Source organism: Rhinolophus ferrumequinum, chromosome 13 (genome assembly GCF_004115265.2).
Source record: "Rhinolophus ferrumequinum isolate MPI-CBG mRhiFer1 chromosome 13, mRhiFer1_v1.p, whole genome shotgun sequence".
In the NCBI taxonomy this organism is placed as follows: domain Eukaryota; kingdom Metazoa; phylum Chordata; class Mammalia; order Chiroptera; family Rhinolophidae; genus Rhinolophus; species Rhinolophus ferrumequinum.
Window position 1 is genome coordinate 53,213,937 of NC_046296.1, and position 23,748 is coordinate 53,237,684.

Sequence of the window (23,748 nt, forward strand, 5' to 3'; positions counted from 1 at the left end):
ATTTCTCTAATGTTTTCCTTAAGCTCAGACTGAAGTTATGTGTTTTGGGAAGAATACCACAGAGGTGACGAACCCTTCTCATTATATCATATCAAGAGGCACACGGTATCACCCGGTGATGCTAATATCCATTACTTGGTTAAGGTAGTGCTTGCCAGGTTTCTCCACTGGGAAGCTACTATTTTTCTCTTTCCATACTCATTCTTTGGAAGCAAGCCCCATAGTCTAGCCCAGCCTGGGGTTGTAAGGAGTGGGATAATATTAAGCTCCATCTCCTGGAGTCGGGTCCATCTACATATACGAGTATTAGTTGGAATTCTTGCAAAGGAAGATTTGTCTCCTCCTCTTATTTATTTATTCAATTATTTTGTTATAACAGTATGAACTCATATATACTTACTTTGTACTTTGTGTTATAGTCCAATACTACATTACTTATTTTGTGGATCAAATTGTTCCAACTTTGGCCATTGGAAACTCTTTCAGATTGGCTCCTACGTCCCTTTGACATGACCCCACCCTTTTATTTTTATGTGCACTTCTTCACTTCCTGGCACTACAAGACGCTCCCCATTCTTCTTCCTGTCTCTTTTTCCCACATCATAGTATCTTAACCGCTAGTTTACAAGTAAGCCCAAGTCTTCTCTCTCCTAGGATGGAAGCATTTCACACTGTCTACATGCAGTGCCTGTCTTTTCATACCTAAGATTTGACCCAACTATCCAAACCATACCTGAATTTGGATCGATCTTAGACATTTTGCTGTGCTTGTAGGGCCTATCCCTGGAGCCAAGTTGGGGCCCCTCTATCTCCTACCTGGTCTCAACATCCTCCTTCAACCTTACTGTCCCATGTGACCTGGCCACAGCCTGGCTAATATACAAGACCACCTTAGTTATGAAAAGAATAGCTGATCTGGAAGAGAGATCATAGAGATCATGGGTTGCATTTTTTACATATTAAGTCTGAAGTATATGCAACATCCAAATATTTTCTGCTTCTTCACCTCTTACTTTTAATCCAGCATATACCGTGTTTCCCCGAAGACCTAGCTGGACAATCAGCTCTAATGCATCTTTTGGAGCAAAAATTAAGACCCAGTCTTACTTTACTATAAGACCGGGTCCATAATATAATATAACACAATATAATAAAATATAATAATATAACATAATATAATATAATACTGGGTCTTATATTAATTTTTGCTCCAAAAGACGCATTAGAGCTGATTGTCCGGCTAGGTCTTATTTTCAGGGAAACGTGGTATGTGTAGTGAAAAATGGCTTCCTTCATCTTCCACAATCCAACCAAGTTTTCTGGGATAGACTCATTAGTCATTTCAGCATAATTACTGCCTTGTGTTAATAATAGATTACTCTCTCGCTGTTTTTGCCCTCAGATCTTTGCTTTCTCCAAATAATGGCAGAAGTTCTCACCCTACCAATTGCCTCTGGATCGTTCTTTAAAAATCTTTGCACTCCTTTAGCTCTGCCTGGAGCTCAGGTAGCATTGACAATAATCTGACTCTCTGATATTGGATTCACACACCAGTGCAAGCCACCAAACATTCTCAGGTTTTCTTCCCCTCTCTCCACCCCCACCTCCTTTCTTCCAACATTTTCCTTGATTCTTGGCCTGCCCTGTAACCTCCCAAAACAGTGCTGGCAGCTCTCTGTACCCAGCGTGCTGTTTCAATCCACTTCAACTCTCTCTGTCTTGTATTGGAATTGTTCATACGTGCCTGTGAGCTCCTAGGGGGCATAGAGGTCAGATCTCAGTCATCTTCATCTCCTCCACACTGCCAGAATGTACTCAGCCTCTAACGTCCCCCACGGGGAGCCGTACTGCACCTTCTTCATAACACCTGAACATCATATGCAACTGTATAAGAATTGAATTCACTTGATGTCTTTGTACCATCCAAGTAACTGGCAAGTAAAACAAAACAAACAAACAAAAACCTCTGGACTTCTAGAGTCCTCCTGCATCCAGCCTTGGGTAAATCTGGCCCTGTCTCATCAGCCCACATGTGGGAGCGGGGCTGCTGCACATGTTGGCCTCATCAGTAGGATCAAGGGGTGCTTCAACCCACTCCAGCCATGGGGAGCTGGGTCTCTTCTCTGACTTGACCCTGCTCATGATGCCAAAATGAGAGGGGAATTTACCCAATGAAAGCACATGGGAGACGGTTGTGGGTAAAGAGAAGAGAGCCTTTGCAGAATCCTTTCCTGACTTGACCATCTCAAGTTGTAGCATTAGGAAGAGGTGTTTGTGGAGGATGAAAACCAAAGGGATGACACTCAGATGGCACTATGGGAGTAGTGGTTGAGGAAAGGGGCTTTGGTTAAAGATCTAAGATAGCAATGTAAACATAGATGTAGAACAAGAAAAGAGAGGTCAGATAGAGGCTGAAGGCCCACAGATATATAGAGGGCCTTTGAAAGGTCGATTACTTTATCCTCGTAAAACCAAAATCTGTTTGACTTGGTAGTCACCCTCGAGCCTAAAGAAAGGTTCAAGTGAGCTTCAGAGAGATTTTGTCCAAAGGGCTCCTGGGTGTCTATTAAGCTGGATATTTCTTAGGCACAAGGGGGAGCCAGTTCTCTACTATCAGAGTAATACAACGTCATCTGCCCAGAAGAGCTGGCATGGGTCAGGGATGAGAAAGGGTGACTTTGACTTGTCAAAACAGGTGACAGCTGAGGTCTAAAATGTACAGACTGGGGTTTCTAGTGTTTATTGGGTCCCACCACCAAAGGCTGTTCAGCACCCCCCGATTTCCTCATGTCCCTCTTATAAACACTGGACAAGGGATGCAACTCTGGTCTAATGTGTGGATGTAGCATTCATTCCAAGGATAAAGAACCTGCCTAATAGGGGTTGTCTTTTTCTGGGTGTCCTATGTTGGGGTCACAACTTCTTCCCTCTTCCCCTGGAATTATCTAAGTTCCTACTTCTCCTTGTTTATGTGCTTCTGTGTAGGAGTAGAGTGTGTTACGTATGTTATGTATGTGTGCGCTTACAAGCATCTACATGTTGGAGACGGGATACAGAGATGCTGGAAGAGGTTTGGGGTAGTGGCCATGAAATGGGGTGGGGGGGTAGGGGAGAAATAAAGAAACAAACCTGATGTTGGGGACAACCCATGCCACCCATCTTTTCCCACATCTGATCTATTGATTCGGATCTACTGAATTCGGAAAGTTAACTTTCCAAGGCTGACATTTAGTTTTTTTAATTTCTGAAATCAGAATATGCCAGTGAAAGTGGAGACCACCGGGTCAAGAGCATGAACTTCCCCAAAGTAGAGACTTTCCCCCACCCTGGGCTGTTGGTGCCCCTGGAAACTGGGCCTCTCCTCCCACCACATGGGCTTCTGGCCCAACAAACTCCATGGGCTAGGCTGGGCTTCACTGCCCAGAAGCACCAGTTCACTGCAGGGCAGGATCTGGGCTCTCCAGGGGGTCTGCGCTGTGCTTCCGACCTGGCCCAGTGAGGGCGCTCCTGACAGCTTCACAGAGGGAGCAGCAGCCAGCTGTGCCTGGGCGTCAGGGATAGAGCACCAGCTATAGGAGGCTTAGCAAGGCTACAGGGATCACCTGTGGGGAAGAGGGAGGGAGAACTGGAGCTTGAAAACGTGAGGTCATCTGAGGAAGAACGCTGGAAAAGCTAGAACATTCAGTGTGCAAGTCAGAAGCCACCACATTGGACGCAGAAATAGAAGGGAGTTATCAAGACCACAAATTGTAATGAAGTGGGTGGGTCAAGAGCAGAAGCCTTCACCCTGACCCAGAAAACTCCTATTCATCCATTAAGACCCAGTTCAAAGACCCCTTCTCACTCTCTTTCCTGATTCCCCTCATAGGCATGACTGAAGACCCTTTTCTGCACCCCTGTAGGACCCTTTTCATACCTCTGTGACTATTTGTCACCATCATGTCTCCTCCAGGAACAGAGAGCTCTTTGGCAGACTGTCACTGAGATTTGTAAACCCAGTGCCAAGCAAAGTTCCTGACACATTGAAAGTACTTTAGTATTTGCTGAATGACTAACAGTCAGCAGAATACCTGTTCCTTCTTGTGTGCAACCTGGATGTGGAAGAAGATGAGAGCAGCCCGAATATCATCTGACAGTGGCTGAAGGAAGTGGATCACCTGGAGGAGGCTCTCCATACATGAAGCCTTGGGCTGTCCAGAGAACAGCGGTGGAAGAAGTGGTAAGGTCAGTGTTAGGCCAGAAGACCAGGGGAGCTGAGAATGGTGTTAAGGAAGGAGAAAGAAGCAGGACTGGGGGAGTCTAGGAACCCAAAGACTAGAGGCTGTACAGAATTTATCACTATAGGCAATCCGAAACTCACAATCCCAGCTATAAAGAAAAATCAGGGTAAAGGGGTTGGTGCTGGGCCTTGACTGGCTGGTTTAAACTACAGAATTAATGGCAAGTTGGTCACATGTTCAGCCATGTCCCATTAATCCCATGAATTGGTAATCTTAAACTGAACTCATTCCCTCTGATTTCCTTCCTAATCATATCCATCCTTTATACTGCTGTCAAGACCGTTCATCTGCAAGCACTGCTTCTGTTTTGTCACACCCTCCCCTGTGTCTAGCTCAGCACTGTCCAACAGAAATGTAATATGAACCACAGAGGTAATTTAAAATTTTCTAGTACTGCATTATAAAAAGAAACAGGTAAAATAAATTTTAATCATTTTATTTCATCCAATATCTCCAAAATGTCATTTCAACATGTAAACAATATTAAAAATTATTAGTGAGGTGTATTTGACAATATGTTTGTACTATGTACTATGATTGTAAAATACACACTGACATAGTACAATCACGGCACATCTCAATTCAGTATGCTACATTTAGCCTAAGAGAAAAAGGGATTTTTTTTTTCCAAAAAGAAATACAGCAGAGAACATTCAAATACTAATATGGATATGTCACAAGGACACAGGGGCCAGCTTGAAGGAGCTCTCATTTTGAGCATTAAAATGAATAATGACAGGAATGGATTAACACACATTTACCAACAACAAAAATGCATGAGTTCATACCGATACTAAACAAATGTTTATGGGGCGGGAAGGGAAGAGAAAGATTTTCTTTACAGAAGAACGCCAACTAATAAATATAGACAGAAGGATAAAAATAGAAAAATCACCATTTTAAAACCACCATCTCGTAGCAATAACTGAGTCAACCAAGAATCGTCAGTGGATGCTAAAACCACTGGGTGAAAGACTACTGAGGAATAAGATATGAAGAAATCTAACAGACACCATCTTGACCTAATGATGAAACCAATAAAGGGACAAACTGAGATCAGACACCTCCTAATGTGGTACACTGATAAAGGCACAGCCTCATCTACACCATACTCCTTGCCAAAAATAATTTAACCTGAATATAATGAAGAAAGAATCGGGCAAATCCCAAGTGAGGCACATTCTGGATAACAATTGGTCTAGACTTCTTAAATATCACTGTCGTGAAAGACATAAAAAACGGCTGAGGAACTCATCTGGATTAAAGGAAACTAAAGAAACCTGGTAACTAAATGCAACGTGTTATCCTTGATTGGATCCTGGATCTAGAAAATGAAAACAATACAGGGATAACTGGGGAAATTTGAAGAGTCTGTGTATTAGATAATTGTATTGTCTTGTCATTTTCCTGAGTGTGATAATTATATTGTAGTTATGTAGGCAAATGCCCTTGTTCTTAGTGGACACAGTAATTTGTGTCAAGTGTCATAATATTTCCAATTATTTTTCAAATGATTCAGTGAGAAAAGAGAGATGAAGCAGACGAGGCAAAATATTAATGATTGGTGAATCTAGGGAAAGCATATGGGTATTCATGGTCCAATTCTTGCAATTTTTCTGTAGGTTTGAAATTTTTCAAAATAAAAGTGTGTGTGTGTGTGTGTGGGGGGGTTACATCAAAAATATTTCTACAACTAAAGATTTACAAGCCTTGATGGAACTTTTCTTATTTCAAATAATTTCAATATGTTTAGAAAGATAAAAACCGGAATTGAGTAAAAGACAACACCACCAAAAAAAACCTGATAGATTTAACTACGTAAAAATATAAAATGTCTCTATATCAAAAACATAGAAATAAAAAATAATCAACTGGGGGAAATATAGAGCAGAAAAAAAAAAGCTACTGTTCTTGTTATGTATACTTCCTCTTACAAATTAGTAAGAAGAAAAATATTGCCAAAAGAATGGATGAATGTTCCTCAAAGGTATGAAAAAGCAGTACAATGAAGAAGAAAAAAATCAGTGGCTAATATGTAGCTTTAAGCAGCCAATCTCCATAGTAATTAAAGAAATATAAATTAAAACAACACTGAACTGCCTTTTGTTTTGTCTTCCTTTTTTTGCTTTGCTGATTAGTGAAGATTAAAAAGAACAATGCTACCCAGTATTTTAAGGTGTTGGGGAACAAGCAATTTCACAATTTATTTATAAACCTCTTTGGAGGTTAATTTGACCATGTATCAAAAAGCCATAAAATTTTACACACCCTTTGACCTAGCGATTCCACTTTTGTAGGTTTATCCCAGGATTTATCTTAATGAAATAGTCTAATGTGTGTATAAGGATGTGAAGCATTTTAATAAAAGCCATAATATTGAAATTATCTATAATATCTGACAATTGGGGTTAGAGTAAACAAATTATGGTATATCCAATTTGGTGAAATAATACATTGACATTATAAATGATGATGTAGATATTTTGGTACAGAAAGGTGCTCATAATTTGAAATGAAGAGAAGCAAGTTAAAAATAGCATGTGAAGCATGGCCCTATTTTTGTATAAATATATTTGCATATGCATAAAGAAGTCTAGAGGAACATTTTCCAAAATTTGTCTAAGAGTGGATTTTTGGAAAAAGGTAGATTATGGATGATTTTTCCTTCTTTTGATTTCTGTGTTTTCTAAAAATTTTACCATACAAATGTGTTGCTATTATGATTACAATTTTCTTTAAAAATACAGTTTTTTAGAAAAGATCCCTACCCTATCCCCTATCCCTGGAACAGTATCTAGCATGAGATAGGTGTGTAAAAAATATTTGTTGGATGAAGGAATAAAAGAATCTGGCTGAACTCACGGATATGGTTGAAATTTATGCTGTATGGTGAAATAAACAGACCTGGGTTCAAGTCCTGTCTTAGCTGTGGGGCCATGATTACAATCCCTCAGTCTTTTAGCTTCAGCTTCCTCATCTGGGAAATGGGGACATTAAACATACAATCCTTAGGTGATTGTTCTGAGAACTGAGATAATAGATATGAAATATTTTGTAAAGTGTGAAGTCCTATATATGTATTAGATATTATGACTGTACAATGGAACCTATAACATAGATATATATACCATCAATATACAACATAAAGGAGGGGACTAGATAATGTGGGTTTCATTGGAGAAGACTTAGAAGATGTGAGATCTCCATGGAGACAATAAATGTAGAAAGCCAAGGAGTAGGGATGTGACCGATGAACACCATTTGGAAGGGAAGATGAAGATACATGATGGAAGGAGCATGGATTCCTTGCTCAGGGAAGAGGGGCTTCCATTGAGTTCTGAGTGCATGTAAGGTAGCTGTTGTCTAGTAAGAGGTAACACACAAGGGAGGCCATAGCTTAGCCCAGGGCTGGGAGTTCAGGGATCAAGGACTGAGCAGGGGTTCAAAGAAAGGAGCATTTGACTGAAATGCCTGTTTAGATAGGGCAGGATGGACATTAAATGAAGAACCTCCATGGGTTGGGAGTAGGAAAGTGTTTGGATAGTAGACCAATTGGTTTGGATCAGGAGGAATCAGCAAAAAAGTCTGGACTGGGGTCCCACCAACACCCAAGGTGTGGATGCACTCTACTCCATCCATGATGACAAATGACGCTGAAGGAATGCCAGCCAACCAGATACTCTTGGCCTTTTTTCTCCAGGCTGAGAATGGGCCAGAGGTTAGGACGTGAGAGGAGAGATCACAGTGAAAAAAGGCCAGAGACCAGAGAAAGATGCACATGGAGCAGCACAGGAATATGCTAACAAAAAGCCTACCATGACCTTCTAACTTGCAGACCCATTACCCTCACCATGTTAACATGTCTCACAGAGCCTCCCCTGCTCTCAGGACATTCCCCATCTGGCCACTTCCCCCCTCCAAACGCACTTCCACATACCTGGTGCTGGGTTGCTTCATCAGGGCGGCAATCTTGGGGCTTTGACTACAGGTCACCTAATGAACCCTCTCAAATGTCCACAGGATTTCCAGAAGGCATCTAGGAGAAAGGCCACAGCTAGGTCCCAGCATGGGCCTATGCCCTCTCAGAAAGCCTGGGCATCTCCCTCCGCAGGGAAGGCACAATTAACTCCCTTAAAACTAAGTTCAGCTGGTCCCCAGTGGAGGTGTAGTGAGTAGAGCCAATCTGCCTTCAGGAGGGGCAGAAAGGGCTTCAGTGAGCAGAATACCAAAGGGCAGAAAGACCGCTGGGAGGAGGATGGGATGAGAAAGCTGGTGGGGAGGGAAGTGAGCAGTCTGGCAGCTAGTTAGAGGCCCTGGGAAGGGAGTAGGCGCACAGCAGGATGAGCTCTACCCTGCATGACCTGGACCATCCCCAGATCAAAGACTCTCAGAAGCTAGGTTAGCTTTGGATATCCCAGGTGGGCACAGGGATTAGTTCTGGACCTGAGGAATCCAGGGTCCGTTGGAAACAATCCAGACTGTGACTGTGTGGTAGGAATAGCAGCATGGCCCTGCTAGCTCCTTCCCTGGGGAAGCGTGGCAGGGCATCAGTCTTGCTGCCACCAGCCCAGTCTCTGAATTTGGACTGGCCATTCCCCGACCCACGCCATCCCACCCTTTGCCTCTGATCTCTCTCTTGTCCAGATCCTTCCTACCTCTGCGATGCTGCAATGCCCTGTTCCACCGTCTTGTGGGCTGCCAGTAACAGGGTCTCCAGCAGGGTCTTGTGGTGCTTCCACCATTCAACTGAGAGGAGCTACTGAAACGCTCGGGCGGAGGAGCTGGTGAAACCCAGAGGAACTGGGAGAGGAAGGAGGGTCTTGGAGTTCACGAGTTAGTGGCTCCTGGACATGCGCTCTGGTTGGTGGCCGCCAGGCATGCATTTGGTAATACTGGTGGCCCTGTGTGCTGTGGGGAGGAGTGCGAGGTTGAGGTCTTAACTGAGAGAAGGGGAAGAGAGAGGGAAAGGGCTACCTCTGGTCATTTTTATGGTACATTCAGGACACCGGGGGGGAAGCCACAGTGATTGGGTCTCCTATTAGCTGGGGATGAGGGTTTTTCAGAGAGCCCCCTCACCTGGAACTTTCTCTCCACCCCACTTTTTAATAGCCGTTTGTCCATCCAAACATCACATTTCACATTCTTTGGACATTCTAATGCTACACATATGTAACACGACACACCAAACAGAGAGTACAGTAAAAAGAATGCTAAAAGCAGTGTCTGAGGAAAGGAGAGTAAAAGAAAACTGCAGACAGGAGAAGAGAGGAGCGTCTGGGAGATGAGAGATACAGAACTTGTGTGTAAAATGGAATTCCTGCCTTCCTATCTCACAAAAGGAGGATGAAGGAGAATGTCACAGATGTGCCCATTACTGGCACAGAGGACAAGGGGCAGGGATTCGACTAAAGCCCTGGTAAAGTCAAAGGAAGAGCAGAGGACGCTAGTGACCTGCATCCACGATCCAGAGGATAGGAACAGGAGCACTGGAAGCTTCGAAGGCCCACCCCAATTTTGGAGAGGATCAGAAAGGCGGAAGAATGAAACTGCATCCGGTGTTTTTTTTTAAGTGCATATTTGAAATTTAAACATAGAAACGAGACATAAAGCAATTCACCATTCCCTTTAATACTTTCTACACACAAATGCACAAAGCTTCTTTAAACAGAAACTGCCCTAGACCATTTAGGTGTTTTATGATTACTGATTTAAGAGACAGGATCAGGATGGGGAAAAAACATTTTAAGGTAAACAAGGGAAATGAGAAAATAGGATATGATTTACAACATTTTAGTTGACACAAAATAGCAGGGGTTTAGACAAGATGTAACAGAACCTAAAATCAGAGGCCCTCAGGAAGGGACAAGCAGGTGGGGGCAGGGGGTAGGATTGGGGGCAGAGCCTACCCCAATAGCAGGATTAAGCACAAAAGCTTCCTGTTTTTCTTGCAGTTTCTGCATCCACTCTGCTTTGTTGGAATGTTGAACTCGGGTCTTCAGTGGGGTCCTTTCTGGGGTCTAGAGAAAGACAGAGGTGGGGAATTGTATGTGACCATCTAAAGGGCCTCAGATGGGAGACAGGATCAAAGACCATCTTGGGGTTAATGTCAGAGGTCAACAACTTTCTAGAGAGATGTACTTTAGAGCGCATAGGGGCCCGTGTCCCTGAACTGCAAGGACAAGGGTTAATAAAACATTCAGCAATTTAATCCCACAGCAAACCCAACACTCAAATTTAAAGTTCCAGCCCAAGACCAGAACTTTATTGTACCCCGGTCCTTTCACATGTCCCACTGCCATGGCCACACTAGCTACACACTCTGGTGGCCTCTGAAGGGAATGCCTGTCATCTGAAAGTCAAAGTTGCCACCGTATTTTCAGTCTTAGGGTCCATCAGAAGCCCTTCCCATTCCTGGAAACCTGGAAATTTCCCCCTTCACTACCTGAGAGAGGGATCACAGTTCCTACTGGAAGTAACCAAGCTGCAAGGGAGCACCTAACAGTTGGCAAACATTTCTTGAATAAATTAACCAGGAACAAAATACCCAATGTGCTAATGAGGCAAGAGAGCAACAGGCTTGTTATCTGCCTAGGTGCAACCATGGAACTCAAAGAATGGGGATCTTCTGTAGTTGACCTCTACTAGCTTTGCTAGGGGATAATCTGTGAATCACCCTTTGTGTCAGGACCTCAAAGAGTTACCTCTGCACTTCTATCATTCCATCCCTGAAAAGTTTCTATCCCTTCTGGAACTATTTATTTATTTATATATATATATATATATATATATATATATATATATATATATACACACACACACACACACACACATATATATATATTTTTTTATTTGTATTACTTCTAGGGCAAACAAGTTTCACATATTACATACCCATTGTGTAAAGTATTTTCCTAAATTTGTCCTCAAACTACTACTGAAATTTCCTAGAGTCCTAAGACAGAGGAGACCTGAGCAAAGAACAAAGGCAGTGTTTATCATATGGTTTAAAACCGAGATTCCCAAACTTGGCTGGTCACCAAAATCACCTGGGATGTTTTGTTTTTAAAAAACTATCCATTTCTGGGCACCACCCCCGCTAAGAGTCAGCTTCAGTAGTTCTGGAACAGAGCCCAAAAATCTGTATTTTTAAAATGCTTCCCAGACGACTCTGACGATCAGCCAAGTTTGGGAGCCACTGATTTAAGGAACAACTGGAAGATCTCCACGCCTACACTGTTTGAAAGCCTTCATTTCACTTAGTCACGGTGCCTGAAATTAGCATCCACTGCAGCAGATACATTTTTGGTGAAGGAGAGGCCTCCATGAAAAGGATCAGGGTTAAGCGTATTTTGGACTCATTTACACTTTTGCATGAATTACGCGACAAGCTTGGAATAGAGCTGAGAAAAGTACCTCAGAAAGAACCCAGCTCATCCCTGTCCCAAAGACCACCACTAAATACACAAAGCTGCTCTTGAGGAATCAACAAGCCTCCAGCGACAGGAAGCCCTCAGCTTCGTCAGGTGGCCCACTCCAGTGGTTTCTTTAGCAGTGTTCCCTAAGCCTGGCTGTGCATCAGAATCTCCAGGGATGCTTTAAAAAAATAGATAGTTGAGAGCCTCACTACAACATCAAAGCTCCCACACCAGGGGCTGGAATCCTTTTTTTTTTTTTTTGACATTCCCAAGGCAGCTCATCCACAGAACCACACCGAGCACTACTGGTTTCATATGCTGACCTTCTCTGAGATCAAAGTGGCCACTGAGACAGAGAATAAGAGGGAGGTGATTCGGAGGCACAGGGCTCTCAGGAAAGTGGAACAGAGTGCGGGATTTGAATAACCAGAGGGGACCAAAGGGGTGCCTGAAATGATGGAGAATGAGCACTAAAATTAGGGAGCTGGGCAAAGGAGAGGAGGCCACTCAGCACCCATTACTCCTTCTTTGAAAAGATGCTTGGGGCCCACCTCAAAGGAAAGTACGGATTTTTGTGGTAGGCTTTTTCCTGACCCCATTCTATCTCCTGGCCCTTGTTTGCCTTTTCTCTTCAATCCGTTTTAAATGTATGCTTTCTTGTATTTTATGTATCCTTTGTAAGCTGCCTTCAATCGTTTCTGAAATGAGAGAAGAATTAAATAAACCAACCAACAACAAAAACAACAAAACTCAGAAGCTTAGGGACATCCCATATTTACTTTAATATTCTGAGATTTGGTGAACAAAACCATATTCTCCCTGACCTCTCCTTTATGATTGTACTATAGATTTTGACAGGTTCCCTCCCGGTCTCCACAGGGGCCTGGCCAGTCACCACCTTTCATTACCAAAGACTCACCTAGCCATGCTCACTGGGTTGAAACCAACCAGGACTGGCAAGAAGACAGCTGGGTGATCCATGCAGTATCCATCTGGCCTGCCACAAAGGAAGCCTGAGGGTAGGGATAGAGAGGAGGGCCTGATGGGGGTGGGTAGGTTACTCTAGCATTGCCCAAGGCTCATATGTATCAGAATCTCCCAGAATGCTTGTTAGAAATGCAGATTCCTGAGCCCAGTTAAGATCTACTAGATCCAACTTTAACGGGGAGAGCTCATGGACCTCCATTTTAAACAAGTTCCCCCAATGGAATCTTCTGCATGGTAAAAGTTGAAAACTACTGAACTAAATTGTAAGCTCCTCGAGGTCAGTGTCATGTTCTCCTTCCATATCTAGCACGGCTCATATCTAGTTTCTGTTCAAGGAATTTGTAGAATCAGAATGCTGCAGAGTTAAGAGGAAACTTGCGGTCATCTGGTCCAGTGCTTCTCAAACAAATTACCTGGGAATCTTACTAAAATGCAAATTCAGACTCAGTAGGTCTGGAGTGGAGCCTGAGATTGTGCATTTCTAACAAATCCCAGGTGATATTCATATTGCTGGTGCAAGGACCCCACTTTCAGTAGCAAGGAACTAGTCCAGGGGTCAGCTCTTTCTGTAAAGTGCCAGAGAATAAATATTTTAAGCGTTGGGTTCCTACGATCTCTGTCCAACCACTCAACCCTACCACTGTAGCATGAAAGTGGTTATAAACAAGATGCAAACACAAATGGCAGTGTTCCAATAAAACTTTGTTAAAAAAAAAGCAGGCAGCAACTGGACTGACCTGCCAGCAGAGTTTGCTGACCCCTGGACTCGCCCATCTATCTCGGTTGTTGAATGGATTGATACATAGTTATTCTGAAATAGGATCCCTTTCCTCTCGACCCACATTCATTCAACTGGATCCTAATTAGTGAGAGTAAATTGAAATTCCTAGTGTAAACCCTTTCTGTTTTCTAGCACCCACCTTGTCAATCTTTCATGCTATTCCATTCCCACCCACTTCCTCCCCGTAAAATTCATTGATCTACCCAGTCCATCTTCACAGTTGCCGAGTCCCACCGAAATGCCCGAGATGATCACCCTCTTCTTCCAGCAGCCACCTCGGAGAGCAGGATAGGTGAGGTAATGCCACCAGAAGGAGTCCAGGGTACAAACTTGTTGTATGGGGATGTCAGGGCCAGAACCAGGGGAGGGAATGGGCTTTGGCTGGATGTTGGGTATTTCATGTCCCCATGAGAAGGAGCAGACAGAAATCTCTCATTGAATGTCAGTGGAACACATAGACCTTCTTCAGTTTTCCTTAATCCTGTGCAGGGCACTATCTTCTGTCCCTTCCTAGAGGCCATCACAGACCTATGAGGACAGACTCAAGGTCAGTGGCACTGGTTGGGAAGTAGAAGCCTGTGGTCTATTAGGGCAGGCTGCTGTGAGCGAAGGGAATAAAGAGAAAACTATCATTGAATGAGCACCTACCACTCGTTGGGCACCATGATAGATACTCTGTAAGGTTGAAAAGATCCAATGCCTACAAGGGTAATTTGGCAACAGAATTATGTGAAGTGGGCCGAGTGTACGGTAATAAGGAATTGTAGGGCCAAAGCAAACTGGACACAATCTCCATCTGAAAGCACTCAAACTTAGTTTCTAAAAAACACTATTTAGGCCAAACAAAAGATTCATTGGCCAGCTGGGCTTACCTGTCATCTCCTGCAATGAGGTAGGTGTAGGTTTCTCTCCCAGACCTTTCATCAGCTGGTTAAATGGGGAAGAGCACATGAAGTAGTAACAATAGGGAAGGAACAATTCGCTTGGATTTTCTGAGAGTGCATAGATGTGGAGATGCTAGCAATGGACTGGTGGGGGTTCAGATGAGCTAAGAAGAAATGGGACTCCCTGGTAAGATCTAGCTTCTGGAGGAGAAGGGCTGGAGGCGTCCACCTAGGAGTTTAGCTATGATGACCCTGATGGTCCTGAGGGTCACCCCAAAAAGGAGGGGGGAGGGAAACCAGGAATTAGAGGACTCACTGACATGAGGAATGCCATCCTTCCAGACATGCCCCCTTCACTCAGCACCGCCAGCCCCCCTCCCCCTCGGGCTCCTGAAGAAGGAAAAATGCCCGGGTCACCCAGGCCCAGCTCAGGTTGGCGGAAGCATACTCTTTTCTTTGTCAGTAACAGAAGAGGAATTGGGGAAACTCCTTAATTCTCCTCTTGTCACAAAAGTGAACAGAACATAGGCAGTGTGATATAGCAAAGAGAGTACTGGATTTGAGACAGAAATTTCAGCCTGACTCCCAACTCTGGCTTAGCTATTTATTCGATGGCGATCACTTTCTTCTTATTCAGAAAGGACTGAAAGCAGCTTCCTCATTTAAATATCAATAAATAAGCAAATAAATTAAGAAAACAGCTTTATCTAGCAATTATTAGTTGGGGGTATTTGGGCAAACTACTGTGGTTATCCTCAGTCTTTGTTTTCCCAGCTGAAGATGAAAACAGACAATAATACCAACTTTACAGGTTTTGGTCAAGGCAATGGGTGTGAAATTGCATTGTCAGTTATAAAGTATTATGCAGATGATAATAATTATTAAAATTACTATTGACTAATAAGATGACAGTAAGGATCCAAGAGGGAGGCCTAGGCGAAAGGAGAACTGAGATTTGTAAAAAAGAGAAATGGAGACCAACAAAAGAGCAACGTAGAGGGAAATAGAAGTTGAGGCAGAGAGCAGATGGAGAGTTCGTACCTTGAGCACTTCTTGAAATTTTCCAGCCACTTGTACCGTGGAGTCAGAACTGATTCTCTGTGAAGTTGCTGTAGGGAACAGGCCAGAATCAGAAGACAAGAAAAGGACAGTGGATTTGGGGTAGGGGTGAGGTGGAGGGGTTCTCTGGGTTTCCAAAATTAGGGAGTGTGGTCTGAAAGGGCAGAAGTTGAGGTGGGATTGGGGTTGGCAATTTTATTCGCAGTGTCCGGGGCATGGGGATGGGCCACCTGGTATGGGGGCATGGCTTGGCCCTCCGCCTAGAAGATCTCAGCATCACACTGCCCAGCAATCAAACAATTTGCTCAGTATCTGTTTTGTCCAGGTCCCAGGTCGGTGGGTTTGACTTCTCCATGGTTGGCACTGCTGCCTCATCCCCAGACAACTAGAGGGAAGGGGGACAAGGATATAGGCAGGAAGCCAAAGCCTCATTTATGCCCACTGAACTGGAGATAGGAGTGGCACAGTGTTTGCACTTATACACACACACACACACAACACAAACCATGGACTTAGCTTACACTTGTACTCTGGGCCTATTAGTGAAAGAAGATCAGAAGGGAAGATGGGAAGGAGGAAGGGGACAGCAGAAACCCAGGGTGGAGGGACGTCCAGATGAGAAATGATTCTAGGAATCATGCAGAAGGTCAACATGAAGAAGAGTACATCGGATGTGGAGATGCTAGCAATGGACTGGTGGGGGTCAGATGAGCTAAGAAGAAAGGGGACTCCATGGTAAGATCTAGCTTCTAGAGGAGAAGGGCTGGAGGCGTCCACCTAGGAGTTTAGCTATGATGACCTTGATGGTCCTGAGGGTCACCCCAAAAAGGAGGGGGGAGGGAAACCAGGAATTAGAGGACTCACTGACATGAGGAATGCCATCCTTCCAGACATGCCCCCTTCACTCAGCACCACCAAGCCCCCCCGGGTTTGTGTTTGTCGGGCTCTAGGGTCTCCCCCCGGGCTCCCATTTGCCAGGCTCTAGGGTCTCAATCACATGTTGAAACCGTTTTGTGCCCAGCATGGTCCCACGCTGTAGACACTGTCCTGCCTGCCTCTTCAGCCACACAAACCCTTCTGTCACACCAACTCGGTTTCCAGTTGGCAGGGCCTTATCTGAACCCAAGTACCCTGGCCTCTCTGAGCACCTCTCTCTGCACCCTTTCCTGGTCTCTAGGCCCCTGGCTATATGGTAACCCCGGGGGGGAGCACCAGGGGTCCTTGTCTGCATGAACCTAGCCTCCCCAGCCTCTGCTTTGCCCCTGGAGAGGGAGAGACATCAGGTTCATTATTCTTGCCCTGTGGGTACAATGCCCTCTTCTCTGGATGGCGTGCAGCCTGGAGGCGCAGGAGCATACTCAGGCCCAGTCGCGGGCAGTGAGAATCCCCGGGGAAGAATGCTCTGGGACCAGGATGCATCAGGAGGCCAGAGATCAGGGTCTTCGAGGTCAGCAGGGGTCAGAGGACCAGGGCCATGACTTGATCACATGCTCAGTTCACACAGTCCTCCCTGCCCCCACTTGCCCCATTTCACTCTCTCCTCTCAGAAGGAAGACGACAGAAGCTTTAGAGCCCCAGGGGCACGCATACTGACCTGGAAAGCGCAACACAGAATGAGAAATACTGCAATGAGAATTAGAACCCAAAGTACCTGCCCTAAATAAATTAGCCAACATTTATTTACATTGAACAATGCACTTTTCACATACAGTATCTCATTAGGGACATTAACACTAAGACGACAATACTAACACCCTCATTTTTCAGATGATTAAATTGAGGATCAGAGAAGTTGTCTATTGCTAAAAATCACACAGCTGACAGAACTGGGACTCACACCCAGATTCTAACTGCAGGTCTCATGCTCTGCCAAAGCATGAACTAACGTGAGGATTTATAAAATGTTTATTGAATTAATGAAGTAACTAACAAATTGGTATAAATTAATAATCTCTCACTTACACAGTGTTGTAAGATTTGTCAAGCTCATTCCCCAACATTGTCTCACTTGATCACCACAACAGCCCTGAGGCACTTTGGATGCTCTGATTTACAGGTGGGAAACCTGAGGCTTAGATTAACCAGTTTCCCCAAAGCCACACGGTAAGTCGCAGAGCTAAGACAAGACACATAGGTCGTTGCGCTTAAAATTCTTCCTCTGTAAAACCAGTCAGTACTCTTAATAATCCCAGTATCTCCAGCTCTTAATATGCCAGACATATGGGAGACACTCAATAAATATTTGCTCGATAAATAAAAGAATGAATGAGAGAGTGAAGGGAATCAATATCACATTATAAATGAGGAAGAGACTTAAAAGCTGACGCAGTCTACAAGTAGGAGATTGTTAAAACAGTTATTATCTCGATCATTCTGTCCCCTCCCGCACTGGAGATGGCATTCCTCCTCCCAACTTGGCTAATTCCATCCAGGAGGGAGGGGCCTTCCCAGGTACCCAAGACCCTCGCACCTGTGCCTCTCCCATCGCACCCGCGGGCTCATGGGATTGAGCCGGGATCGAAGGGATGGGGCTCCCGGGGCCGCCAATGGGAGGGTCGTGGGAGGAGCCCCGAGAGAACCGGGTGGTGGGACGGGAGGAGGGATGACGGCGGCAGGAACCCCAGCGGGGCGGGGCGGGCCCGCACGTCCCGGCCAGGCTGCGGCGGAGCGAGCGAGGCCAGCTCTGCAGAAGGCGGCGGCTAGTTCGCCGGGACGGCCACATCCCGCTGCAGGGGCCAGCGGAGGCAGCCGCACTGCCTCCCGCCCCGGGTACCCAGGCCAGCGGCCAGCCGCGCCGGAACCGCCCCTTGCTCACCGACAGACAGCACCGCCGGTCGGAGCTCTGGGGGCCCCGCAGCCCCGCAGCCCGCCCCCGCTACGCCTCCGCCCTCTGCTTGCAGCTCGGTCCCGCGCTGCCCGCGCTGGCGGGCCCGCTTCAGAATGGGGTAGGGGCAACATCACCAAGTCGGGCGATGGGCCGCCCACTGGGCACCGAGCAGCCCCCCGAGGCCTGACCGACCGCAAGGACCGGCGGAGGTGGGTGTGGGTAGGGCAGAGCCAAGCACTGGGGGAGCCCGGGTGATGCGGGGGCAGGGAAGGCGTGGGGAAAGAGGGAGCTCTGGGGCTGCTCTTGGCCATGGGGGGCCCGGGAGAGCTGCTGCCCACCAGTGCGTTCTGGGCAGTCCTCGACCCTCGCCCTGCCACCTTCAGGAGCCCCGCCTGGATGTCAAGCGGATGCCCCAGTGCCTCCTAGCGGACTCGGTGGGGACCATGGCTTCGCTGATGCCCCTCTCCCCGTATCTAAGCCCCACCGTCCTCCTGCTGGTCAGTTGTGACCTGGGCTTTGTGCGAGCAGGTGAATAAAGGGGGACGGAGTGGGGATTAACCAGAGCTGGTCAGTGGGTGGAACCTGTTAACCTGTTAACACACTGGCACTCACAGACCGGCCTCCATCTCCTGTGAATGTGACAGTCACTCACCTCAGAGCCAACTCAGCCACTGTGTCCTGGGACGTCCCAGAAGGCAACATCGTCATTGGCTACTCCATTTCCCAGCAAGTATGAATCACCCTTCTGCTCCCCCAACTTGTGTCCTTGGATCTCTTAACATTCCTTCAGTAATCTCCCTTCCCCCCCCACCCCCAACTTCCCTGGAGAATCGGGGGAAGAATCTCCCAGATCTGGGAGAATCTGGAAGCTTGTGTTCCCTGGCTCAAACTGCACTTTTTATCCTACTCCCTTGGAGCGCTTGGATGTTCCAGAGTCCTGGTTGAGTCTGTGGTCTGGGACTGGGGTGAGGCTGCCCTCCTCTCTCTCATTGGCTCCTTGCAGCGACAGAATGGCCCCGGACAGCGTGTAATCCGGGAGGTGAACACCACCACTCGGGCCTGTGCCCTCTGGGGCCTGGCTGAAGACAGCGACTACACAGTGCAGGTCAGGAGCATTGGCCTTCGGGGAGAGAGCCCCCCAGGGCCCCGGGTGCACTTCCGAACACTCAAGGGTTCTGACCGGCTGCCTTCAAATAGCTCAAGCCCAGGTGAGGGTCTCAGCTATTCCCCCACCTCCTAAGGCTTTGCATTCTCTGGCTTTTTATTTGGACTTTAGCCTCTTGTTTACTTCCTCAAAGCAAGCAACAGTCTAGCTTAGATGAATATAAGGATGACTTAATTTGTTGTACTGCCAGGAAACGAAGGAAAGGAGGCTGGCAGGAGATCTGGTATAGACAGGCTGGTAATGAATCGTTTGGGGGAAGGGCTTTTAAACTTCCTTTTACCCAACCTCAGATCACAGCAGCTTCAGCCTGACTGAGTACCTGACCTGCAGCCCTCCTGCTTTTTGGCCTCTGACCACCTGTCCACCAACAGCTTCCCAGAGAGGGACTACCAAGGGCAACCCTGTGATGGGTCTACGCTGACTCTAACCCCCAGCGTCTCCATCCTTGACTGTCTCTCTAGCTACTCTGCACAACCTGGAGTCTGTCTCCTTCCTTCTCAGGTGACATCACAGTAGAGGGTCTGGATGGAGAGCGGCCACTGCAGACAGGGGAAGTGGTCATTATCGTGGTGGTGTTGCTCATGTGGGCTGGTGAGTAGGCAGCGGGACGGGGACCAGTGATTGCGAGAATGGGGCTCAGTGAAAGCAGGAGGTGGTGAAGGTTGTTGGGAGAAAGGAGGGTGGGAGAAATGGAGTGGGAAGATGCTTAGTTGAAATTTGAAGAGAGGGAGAGGAGGCTGTAGGAAGCGCAGAGAAGAAGATTAAAAGGGTGCATGGGTACCAAGAATTCAAGGATTTTCTTCTCAGATTTTCTTGAAACTGTGGCTGTCTCACCGCCCTTCAAGGCTGTGAGTGGGGAGGTCGGGATCAAGCTCAGATTGTATTGTTGTGTTTCAGCTGTCATCGGGCTGTTCTGCCGTCAGTATGATATCATCAAGGACAACGATTCCAACAACAACCCCAAGGAGAAAGGGAAGGGGCCAGAACAGAGTCCTCAGGGAAGGCCAGTGGGGACAAGACAGGTGATGTGGGGCCAGTGAGGGAGGGAAGGGCGATTTTGCCTCTAAGAGCAGCCAGGGAAAAGGAGAAAGCCAAGAAGGGGCAGGAAAAGAGGGAGAATGGAAATTTGGGATGGAGGAAGCTATTACCTTCCTGCAATTAGAGACTCAAGCCATTTTCTTTCACAGAAAAAGTCACCATCCATCAACACCATTGACGTATGAGTGAAGAAACAGAACCAGAAAAGAGATGCACTACGAACCTGGGGATGGGGATGGGGCCAGGGAGAGCCTAAGATGGAGATCTGCCCAAGACTAAAGGATCCCACAGTCTCCCAGAAGATAGTGACACTTCCACAATCTCAGGCCTGGTACCCATCCTCTTTCCACTGTGAGAAGGGCCAGAAGGTATGTCTGTTAGGGTCTGTGCCTCTGAACCTGGGGAGTGGATATCAGATGGGATAAGTCCTTCCATTCCCCAGGTCCAAAGGAGAATCACTTGTTAAACCCAATCCCATTAGGTCCCAAATGGGGCCCCCATTTCACTTGTATCACGACTCTCAGCATCCTCAACTGCCCCCACATCTTGCCTCTGGATCTCAGAGAGGGGTGTTTCTGTGGGTACTCCTCCTCCCCAGCAAATAAAAGGAACGGTCTGAGCTTAGAGACAGACGCTGCACTGCACTACTCCAATGTCTTCCATGGAGCCTCAGGTGCTCCCCTGTCACCTGGCAGTACCCCCAGCTGCTGGTGATCTCACCCCTTGGACATTTTTCCAATAAAGGTTCTTGGACAAACTGGAGCTGACTGTATAGTCTACCGTATAGTATGCTGAAGAAATTTCCCTACCTTCTCTCCTCTGACTACAAGGGCCCTTCACACCACCAACCTGACAGGAGCAGAATCTCATTTAAAGGTGTTTCCGTTGATTCTCCAGCCTGGAATGGGTGGAGAGGGGCCAGAGAGGGGTGTAGAAAACTAGAGCCCCAGTTCCTTTGGCTTTGTTGAGTGAAAAGGGTAAAAAGAAGATATAAATTCTTCCCGTACCAGTAGAAACTATGGTTATGTTACATGAGAGGGCCAGTAACCTTTTTATCTTCACTGGCCACGTCGGCAGTCCAGCTTCTCACCATTTATTCCTCTGACTCCTCCATCAACCCTGAGCTAATTTTCAGAAAAGGACTGAATGGTGTCTTGGGACAAACGAAAGAGCAGCTACACTAATGGGCCCCTTCATGCCACACACTTCTTTCCAGTGTGTTCCTGTGCCTATTCTTCCCTGCCCTCGCTTTCCCTTTTGTCTCTGTCTCTGTTCATTCGGTCAAAGTCAATAACTGTAAAGCATAAATGACTTTATGTTCACTCTTTGCCACTAGATCCAGAAGAGGATTCTGGAAATAAAGCTGAAGGGTTGGAACTCCCCTATCAAATAATTTGGGCTCTGGGACCTACTTGTTTCCTGTGAAAATAGGGTCTGTCCTCAACTCTTTCCTAAGTTCCAAGGGCATTTGGTGCGAGTGAGAGAAATACCTGTTGACATTTACAACTACTGTGGGGGAAGGCTTCAGAACTTAGAATCTGTCTGGACAGAACATACTATGCTTTCTGGAGGATTTCAGGTCTTCTCAACTTTGGATCTTTCCAGAGGCTTATGAATAATGCTCCTTTTCTGCATCTTGATTTCTCTGATATGTTACAGGAAATTAGACCAGTAATTCTGAAAGGGACCCAAGAAGTCAATATCTGGGGCGGCCGGATGGCTCCGTTGGTTAGAGCGCAAGCTCTGAACAACAGGGTTGCCGGTTCAATTCTCACATGGGCCAGTGAGCTGTGCCCTTCACAACTAGATTGAAGACAACGAGCTGCCACTGAGCTTCCAGAGGGGTGGCCGGATGGCTCAGTTGGTTAGAGCGCAGTGCAAGCTCTCAACAACACGGTTGCTGATTCAATTCCCACCATGGGATGGTGGGCTGTGCCCGCTGCAACCAAAGATTGAATATGGCAACTGGACTTAGAGCTGAGCTGCACCCTCCACAACTAAAAGGACAATGACTTGGAACTGATGGGCCCTGGAGAAACACACTGTTCCCCAATATTCCCCAATAAAATTTAAAAAAAAAAAAGTCAATATCTTTTCTACTTAACCAAGCTCCAATCCCAGGTATCACAAGACTTAACCTTAACCTATCAGGTGAGGAAGCTCTGGTTTGCCCCTCCCCAACTATGAAAGTATCCTGATCTAAGCAGCAGTCTTTAATCCACCATTACCCAATTTGGAAGTAGGTTAACTGACCTCTTCCTGGCCACTGGTTCCAAAACACTCATTCATCATCATCATTTCTTGGGATGGGAGTGTCACAGGGTGTGGTAGCATGGCTTCAAGATAGGGAGCTAGGAGTTGAGAAGGAACATAAAGGGTGTTTAAATGCGCCAGCTCTGGATTGAATCCAGTTACAGTCCTTAACTGACTTAGCTTGGGATAGTGACCCCTCTAATCCCGAGTCTCCTGTTACGTAAAATGGGACTAATAATGCTCTCCTTTCAAAAGGTGGCTTTGAGATTAAATGAGATAATGCATGTGCAACACTTACACCTGGCAGACACATACTGAGTATTCACTGTTAGCTATCATTAGCCTTGTGATCCCCTGCAAGTCATATAACCTATTTGGGTTCAATTCCGCCAAAGTAAAAGGCCTAGAATAGCAACTGCCCTGCTTTCCTTCAGGGTTGTGAAGATTAAAAGAACGCATTCTGCCACGCTATCGTACATCAAAGAGCAAGAAAGACTGCGATTACGTAGTCCTGGGGTTTGCAGAAGGCTTGGGCGCGTGGCTTCAGCTTGAGTTTGCATGCAGCGACGGGATTGGCCAAAGAGAGGAGTCGTCAAGTCCTGTCTGGGTCCCGCCCTAAATATCACTGCGCCTGCGCACTTACTGGTTGCTTCGCCCCGAACCTACGTGATGACCTTGCGGCGTGCGTTGCGCTCTGATCGTGTTTGCGTCAGCGGCGTAGCTGCGGCTGCGTGGTGGGTTGTCCAGGTAACCACGGGAGTTGTCGGTGTCTGGTGGCATCTGAAAGACAGGTGTTCGTCATGCAGCTGAAGCACCTGAGGACCCTGCTGAGCCCTCAGGTGAGGAGTTGCGTGCCTTTTCCCTCCGTCGCCCGCCTTAACTCTCCAAAAAAAAAAAAAAAAAGTGAGGGACTGAAGATTAATGTTGAGCGCCTACTGTGTGCAGAAGACTGAAAACTATAGCAATGATTCGGACTCTGCTCGGTCGACAGTGTTCAGTAGGCGAGATGGGATCGCTGTTGGGTTTCCTCTAAATCCGTTGTGTGCCAGGCCCCGTGCA

General features: G+C 46.5%; 3 protein-coding genes across 3 annotated transcripts in view; 2 read left to right on the top strand and 1 right to left on the bottom strand.

Moving 5' to 3' along the window:
• Positions 1 to 3,434: 3,434 nt before the first annotated feature.
• On the bottom strand, positions 3,435 to 16,430 carry GCKR (glucokinase regulator). The gene is given in 22 exon segments (XM_033124439.1): positions 3,435 to 3,523; positions 3,526 to 3,571; positions 3,573 to 3,602; positions 4,071 to 4,253; positions 7,887 to 7,925; positions 7,927 to 7,981; positions 8,218 to 8,316; positions 8,936 to 9,002; positions 9,005 to 9,080; positions 10,187 to 10,250; positions 10,252 to 10,290; positions 12,615 to 12,708; positions 13,682 to 13,829; positions 13,832 to 13,991; positions 14,336 to 14,366; positions 14,369 to 14,399; positions 14,658 to 14,723; positions 14,726 to 14,737; positions 15,389 to 15,445; positions 15,637 to 15,701; positions 15,704 to 15,793; positions 16,373 to 16,430. Coding segments are annotated over 22 exon segments (1,599 nt in total).
• A 1,639-nt stretch (positions 16,431 to 18,069) lies between these two features.
• FNDC4 (fibronectin type III domain containing 4) lies at positions 18,070 to 21,198 on the top strand. The gene is made up of 7 exons (XM_033124201.1): positions 18,070 to 18,442; positions 18,617 to 18,761; positions 18,848 to 18,963; positions 19,237 to 19,441; positions 19,900 to 19,989; positions 20,296 to 20,420; positions 20,586 to 21,198. Exons 2-7 carry the CDS (start codon positions 18,641 to 18,643, stop codon positions 20,619 to 20,621), a joined length of 693 nt encoding a protein of 230 aa, XP_032980092.1. The 5' UTR covers positions 18,070 to 18,442; positions 18,617 to 18,640; the 3' UTR covers positions 20,622 to 21,198.
• A 2,153-nt stretch (positions 21,199 to 23,351) lies between these two features.
• IFT172 (intraflagellar transport 172) overlaps positions 23,352 to 23,748 on the top strand; it is a 33,054-nt gene continuing 32,657 nt past the window's right edge. The window contains exon 1 of the mRNA XM_033124659.1: positions 23,352 to 23,528. Within this exon, the coding sequence (XP_032980550.1) occupies positions 23,490 to 23,528 (39 nt within the window). The 5' untranslated portion in view covers positions 23,352 to 23,489. The remainder of the gene's footprint in view (positions 23,529 to 23,748) is intronic.